This window comes from Theobroma cacao, chromosome 7 (assembly GCF_053813885.1).
Source record: "Theobroma cacao isolate CCN51 chromosome 7, ASM5381388v1, whole genome shotgun sequence".
Classification (NCBI taxonomy): Eukaryota; Viridiplantae; Streptophyta; class Magnoliopsida; order Malvales; family Malvaceae; genus Theobroma; species Theobroma cacao.
The window spans coordinates 34,186,614-34,194,097 of NC_142645.1; the positions used below are offsets into that span (position 1 = coordinate 34,186,614).

The following is a 7,484-nucleotide window of genomic DNA, read 5'->3' on the forward strand; positions in this document are numbered from 1 at the left end:
ATATATCGAGCCTGAAATAGCTTATGACCGTTAGACACAATTTAATTGAAATATATGCCATGGATTATGACTAGGTGGTGAGCCATTAGATACGAGTAAAGGACTGTACTTACGGATTGAAAATAGGAGTATATCGACTCCTAGAACTGTGAGTGGACAATTTATCGTCTTAAATATCTAAAGTAATTATACTTGTTTGATGCTTTTATTGAATGGTGAGTTTAAATTATAAATTATTATGTTTTTCAATAAAAATATTTTTTAATAAAAATGAGATTTATACTGGTTTTGAAAACTAATATTGTTTTGGGAAAATTGAGTATATGGAGAATGTGATGAATTTATGATTTTATATGATATTGAAATTGTGGCTTATGACACTATGGTAGCATGACGGCTAAATTTTTGGGGTTGGCATGAAATATATGAACAGTTTTGGATTGGTCTTGGTAGACTGGATTAAATTTTATTCGCCATATTATGCTACTGGAAATTTTATGGGTCTGGTGGTATATTACACGATCACTGCAGTGGTGGGGGTTTCCGTGGACTGCCTATGAGAGGGGCACGATAACTCAATTATATACTTACCTCCAGGGGGAGATGTTGGGTGAAGTATCTCCTGAGGTACGATTTGAGTGCACCTCACGTTCGGGCCACCACGTGAGAGTGAGACTCAACCAACGCCAAGGAACGACTGTGTGTTAGATGTGAAAACATGTTTATGGGTATGGGTCATTGAACAGCCTTAGCGGTCTTAGTGGGATACCTTGACGAAGGTACCCGCGAGAATGATTCTGGCAGGGGCCAAGTTTAAGAAATTCATAAGTCGAGAAATTTTGATGAAAAGAAATTATTTGGTATAGATTGAAACGAATTTTGTGTTATGAACATTATTGAGATGTAACATTTTTATATTGTCTCCATCTACTTGGTTTTAGATGCTTTTGATGGTAATTGTTTACTCACTGAGATTATGTAATCATAATCTCACCCCTCTTCCTATCCATTTTTCAGGCTCAGGATAATTTGTTGATAGTTGATTAAGACGAGAATTAATCTCAGAGTTGCATCCTAGAAAGTAAGGGTTCGTAGCCCTACATCTTCTTAGTCAGTTAGGGACCCACGTGTCACTGTAAAAGTAATTTTATTTTTCAGTTATTTGATTTAAAGTATGTATGAATATATTTAACTTTTACACCATGTTTTTGACGAGTTTCGGTATTTTCGAAGAAAAATGACGAAAATGCCATTGTGAGCCAGAAAGTAATATTTTATTGTTTCGATTTGAAAATGACTTATGATTTTTTTGAAATGTGAGATTTAATAACTGTCGCTTACTGGGGAGATGCGAAAGCTGATGCTAAGCCTTGCGAGGTTTCGATCGGCATTCGGGGTAATGAGTGCCTATCGGGATGTCGCGGCGGTTGTCACGGGCTCGATGGGAGTTTCGGGTCGAGACATGTAATCTCTCTTATGCTCTTTAAATATAGTTTTACAACTAATCTGCCAGTTTTATAATATTCTAAAAATACATATGGGTAAATTTTATGGCCTCTTTTAAACTTACTACCCCATTTTCATATATATATATATATATATTTCATTTTTATTTATAAATAAATTAAAATAATATAACTTCAATTCGAAACATATTTTCTTAGTTTAATATATTATAAGTTGAAAAACGTGACAAGTCAATTTATAGTAGGTAACATGTCCATTTACTTATAAATAAAAAATCAATACATACAATTACGAGTAAACACATAGTAAAAAGATATAAAAAGGTTTACTTGTAAAATTTAAGAATTTTACTACAATAGATGTCTAAATGAATTCTTTTAAGATTTTATGATAAAATTTATATGTAGATTTTACGCACACCCTTACTTGGATGATATATATATATATATATATATATAGTAATAGCCAAAATTACTATTATTAACAATTATGTTTAGATATAATATCTTAAAAAGTTCTTAAATTATTAAAAAAAATTTAAATAAAATTTTATTTTTTATTATATTTAATAAATTTTTTATATTTATTTTATGAGTAAATATGTTTTTATAATTAATTGTTAACTAACTGTTATTAATCAAAATGTCACTTTATTCTTTTTATACTATATAGCATGTTAATATATCATATTGTATGATGATGTGACATGATAATACGATCGTGTAATATCTTCACTCTCCATATTAATATCGAGGCAATATCATATCAACATTACGTGAGTATAAAATAAAATGATAAATAATATTTTACTTTATGAGAGTTAATCACTGGTTAATGATAAGTATTTATTTAATTCAAAATGAAAAAAATACAAACTTAATTAAAAGTAATATAAGAATAAAATTTATTAAAATTTATTTAAAACATTATTAAACTTAATATAAAATTATTTAAAAATAAAAATAATAAGCTAAAAACGTTAAAGTAAAAGCAAAACCAGATGCAGTCAGTTCGGGTGTCTCAGCCTATTTTCACTTTAGAAGCCCACAGGAAAAGCAAACCCGGGTTGAAGCCCAAGGAATAAACGTTTTCCGAATCTTCCCGTGTGCTGTTTCACTCCGCTTGTATTAAAATCCTTCTCGACCTTTCTTTACTCTTCACTGTCTTCCATTGATCTCTCCGCCTCTCTCATTATCGTAAGCCCTCTCACTTTGAACAATCTCATTTCATTATTTATTTATTTGATTTTTGTATTCAGTAATTCTTCATTTCTTTTGGGTGTGGTATTCTTTTCTGTTTGGTTGGTGTTGAAGAGGTGATAATACTATGGCTACAAAGAAGAGCGTTGGAGCTTTGAAGGAAGCAGATTTGAAAGGAAAGAGGGTATTTGTGAGAGTTGATCTGAACGTTCCATTGGACGATAACTTTAACATAACCGATGACACCAGAATCCGAGCTGCTGTTCCCACCATCAAGTATTTGATGGGTCATGGCTCTAAAGTCATCCTTTCTAGTCACTTGGTACTTTTTTTGTGAATTCTTTTCCTTCCGATTTTATTTTATATTCTTTGAAAAATTTAGTTCTGGGTTTGCCTTTATTTAGTTGGGTTTTGTTTTTGTTTTTTGTTATTGGAGAATTTATTTTGTTGTTGTGATCTGTTGTTTATTGAGCACAGATTCACTAGTTTTGATGAGGATTTGTGTTTCTGAGGAAAAAGTTGTTTCTCTTTTTTGAATCTGTTTAGCTAGACTAAGCTAGATCTGGGTAAATCGGATATATGCAGTATCATCTCAAATTTTATTTATTGTTCCTTTAGACCAATCTGAGAAATTCTATTTTCTCCTGATTTTTAATTTAAAAATATAAAAATTTTGTGCTTAGAGTATGTATTTTTGAGTCCTCTTAGATCTATGAAGCATATAATTTTTGGTGGTATGTTCATCATTAGTTTTGATTTGATGATAAACTTGAGGTGACTCTTGCCTCTGGACTGTAATTTCCTGTCTTTGACCTTGTTTATTCATTATCATATTGTTATCTTTTTAGCATCATTTTGGGATGTAAGAGTGCATCTTTAATGTTGTCTTTGTGAAGGTTAGGTAGAGATGGTTAATATGTATGTTCGTCAATAAGGTATAACTCCTCTAAATGGTAGGCTAAGTTCCTTAAATGATAGGCTAAGTTCCTCTGAGAGGTCTTGCATTTGAATTCCTTGCGTGTGTCTCAATGCGTTATTCAATTTCTAAACTGAATGGTTTACTTTAATCCAATTGGTTTTAATATTTCTTGGAGTAGTTATCTATCTATCCAAACAACATGATTGGTAATAGTGGTCTTTCAGTGGTTGGGTTTTTTGCTATATTATTGTATCATGTTGGATGGATTGGCACTTAAACTGCCCTGATGTGTTCATGTGTACATGATGACATCAGTTTCTTTGTTTTTAAGTGACTGATGATGTGTCTGTTTAGTTTTGAAGCATCATTCTGTCTTTTTGTACATCAGCTATAAATATGTATGGATGGATGGATGGCCAAATTATTTTAAGACTCAATAATCAGTATGAAGATGATTCATGAATCAGACTTTAAATTAATCTATGGAGTGGACAAATGATACATTGACAGAAAAAAAAAAAAAACGCAATGATCTGACCTTGAGAACAGACCACAATAAACAAAATTATAGAAAAAATTACAAAATAGAAAAGAAACACAAAATTCTAACTCTAAAAATGGCTATTAGTTCTAACAAAAATAAGTTATAACTGCCAGTGTGTCTGTGTGTGGTTGAGGAGAGATTCACTTAAATTGGTGTAAAAATTATTAAGTTTGAGATCCTTCCGTAACTTCTGATATAAATATGTTTAGAAAACCAACCGTTTTGATTTGATAACCTAATCGTACTCGTTATGCATGTAAAAGTCAATTCGATATTTATATCATGTCAATCGAGAACAATGTCTTTTCCAATTTATATTGAACATGTTCAATTGACTTGAAATTTCACATGCATGATCTATATAAATTTCGCATGAAATCCAATATGGGATTATTAAAATATAAATCATATCAAAAGATATAAAAGGGTGTAAATCCTAACAAGTTTAAAACTGGTGTGTGTGTGTGTGTGTGTGTAGATAGATAGATAGATAGATAGATTGATGGAACGATATCTTTATATATATATATATTTATTTATTTATTCATTCTAGTTTTTTAAAATAAATTTATTTCCTTCATTTTTTAATGTATTTGGTTCTAATACTGTGTTTTATTTCATAAACAAGTTGGATTGCAAGTGATGCATGATGATGTTAGTAAAAGATTTGAAACATTCTGTTGTTCACTAACCCACATCTAAACCAATTTTGATTGTAATGTAAAAAAGAATTTTTTTATGGTTTTATTTTTCCTTTAACCCTTATCTTTTACTTGTATTAGTGTGCTTTTAGTTGGCTGAAGACACAAAATAAATTTGCTCAGGGCTAATGAATTATAAAAAAATGCGCAATAAGTGAATTATAAAAAATGTGCTAGAATAGTTGTGTAATTGTGCAATGTGCAGACTTTCTTGCTCCTTTATTTTTTTGTTGTGGACTTTTTCTCAAGTTGAAATTCTAAGAAGATTTTTTGGATGGCTTTATCAGGGACGCCCAAAGGGTGTCACTCCCAAGTACAGCTTGAAGCCTCTTGTGCCAAGGCTATCTGAACTTCTTGGAGTCGAGGTTTATCCTTAAAACTAACACTTTACGCTCTTCAGGGTTTTATTTGCTATATATTTCCTATTTAACATTTTCTTTCTATCACGTGACAGGTTAAAATGGCAAATGACTGTATTGGTGCAGAAGTTGAGAAACTGGTGGCAGAAATTCCAGATGGTGGTGTATTGCTGCTTGAGAATGTGAGGTTTTACAAAGAGGAAGAGAAAAATGTTCCTGAATTTGCAAAGAAGCTAGCTTCTCTTGCAGATGTCTATGTGAATGATGCTTTCGGCACGGCTCACAGACCCCATGCATCAACAGAGGGCGTTGCGAAATTTTTAAAACCTTCTGTTGCTGGTTTTCTTATGCAGAAGGTATTGTGAATAACATTAATGTGAAAATCAAGTCCCATTCTTGTGTGGTCTAGCATATTTATTTAAGAATTGTGTTCTTCATTATGATGCATTTTGATTATTGAAATTGGTGTTATGTAGATTCTGTTTAACAGCATGCGATACTGAGTTTTTGTTATGTGGTCTGCTGGTCTATGCCTAGATGATGCATATTCCGTATGGAGCTTTGTCTATCTCAGTCTTTGTTCAAGTGTGTAGAGAACATAAGATAGCTATTTTTTTGATTTGTTCAAGCATGTAGAGAACATACAATACTAAGTTTTCAATTTTTATGTTGGATACATTTGACATGTTTACTTGTTCTCTGTTTTAGGAACTTGATTATCTTGTTGGAGCTGTGGCCAATCCCAAGAAGCCATTTGCTGCAATTGTCGGTGGTTCTAAGGTGTCAACAAAGATTGGAGTGATCGAATCCCTCTTGGCCAAGGTTGACATTCTCTTACTGGGTGGAGGAATGATCTTTACTTTCTACAAGGCCCAAGGATATTCAGTTGGATCATCACTTGTGGAAGAAGACAAACTTGAACTAGCAACATCACTCCTTGAGAAGGCCAAGGCAAAAGGGGTGTCTCTCTTGCTTCCCACTGATGTTGTTATTGCTGACAAGTTTGCTCCTGATGCTAACAGCAAGGTTTGTGCTGCTGCTTTGTATTTATGTTTGTTCTATGACATTCTTTGGGTGGACTGTATTGCAGTGAGACCTAATTTTACAGCTCTACCCCACACAACAAACGGGCCTGTTCTCTCTTGCTTCTCTGTGTCCTTCCGCAACTGTTATGCAGAGTGTACATTAGTGCAATATCTATGCGGAATTCTGTATGAGTGGTTTTTTTTTTCATATTTGAATTTGTTTCGGCCTTTGAATTTTTCAATTTTTTTGCAGGTGGTATCAGCATCTGAGATCCCAGATGGTTGGATGGGCTTGGATATAGGACCTGACTCCATCAAAACCTTCAGTGAGGCTTTGGACACTACGAAGACCATAATTTGGAATGGACCCATGGGTGTGTTTGAGTTTGAGAAGTTCGCTGCAGGCACAGAGGTAAAGAGTGATTTACTTTTAGAAATAAGGTGGTCATGAGGTGGAGTCGGGTCATAATTCCAAGATTTTACTGGCATTATATAGATTAGGCAGTGGCTCAGAGTACAGGATTTGAAAGCATTTTCTTTTGCATGTTTAAACTTGGAAGTAAAATTTCTTTTTTTCTATGCAGGCAATTGCCAAGAAGCTTGCTGAGCTCAGTGGCAAGGGAGTGACAACAATCATTGGAGGAGGTGACTCTGTTGCAGCTGTGGAAAAGGTTGGGCTTGCAGACAAGATGAGCCACATCTCTACCGGTGGTGGTGCTAGCTTAGAGCTTCTTGAGGGAAAACCACTCCCTGGAGTGCTTGCTCTTGATGATGCTTGAGCTTAATTTTGCACAGCTTTGCCTTTTGTGCATTTTTTTTTTACTGCTGTGATGTGGCTGGTTTTTCAGCCAAGAGTGAATCAGGTAGTAGTACTAGTATTAGTAGAGCTGATCTTGTAGAGGCCTATAAGGTGACTTCAAAAAATAAGATGGTTTCTCCTGGGCATCAATCATAGGTGCATTTGGAATGGATCTGTTTTGGGACCATTGTTAATGATCCAATTGCATTAATGCATGTTTTATACATTCCTGGATAGCTCATTGCGACTGCTGTTGCTTTTCTTTTATTTTTATTTTTTAAATCTGTTGATGAATTGATTTTACTCTCCGAAGATAGCTTGGCTCTTGAGTGCTGCAAATAATGCATTTTGTAGGTCTACGATAAGGTTTATAGTTGGCATAAGTCCTTAAAACTAGGTTATACAGAAGCTAGACATCCATTCTTTGCATGCATAGGTTGTATGCAGTGACAGAAAATGTTACAAGAAGCA

General features: G+C 33.5%; 1 protein-coding gene across 2 annotated transcripts; it reads left to right on the forward strand.

Moving 5' to 3' along the window:
* The first annotated feature begins 2,536 nt into the window (after nucleotides 1-2,536).
* Nucleotides 2,537-7,249, forward strand: LOC18594857 (phosphoglycerate kinase, cytosolic). Of its 2 annotated transcripts, none has more exons than XM_007022517.3 (7): nucleotides 2,537-2,663; nucleotides 2,752-2,988; nucleotides 5,118-5,195; nucleotides 5,285-5,545; nucleotides 5,898-6,215; nucleotides 6,468-6,626; nucleotides 6,799-7,249. In XM_007022517.3, the coding sequence occupies exons 2-7, from the start codon at nucleotides 2,794-2,796 to the stop codon at nucleotides 6,991-6,993; spliced, it is 1,206 nt and encodes a 401-aa protein (XP_007022579.2). In that variant the 5' UTR covers nucleotides 2,537-2,663; nucleotides 2,752-2,793; the 3' UTR covers nucleotides 6,994-7,249. The 2 variants fall into 2 exon arrangements, with proteins under 2 accessions (XP_007022579.2, XP_007022580.2); XM_007022518.3 differs by having other exon boundaries at nucleotides 2,540-2,663; nucleotides 2,781-2,988.
* Nucleotides 7,250-7,484: the final 235 nt, after the last annotated feature.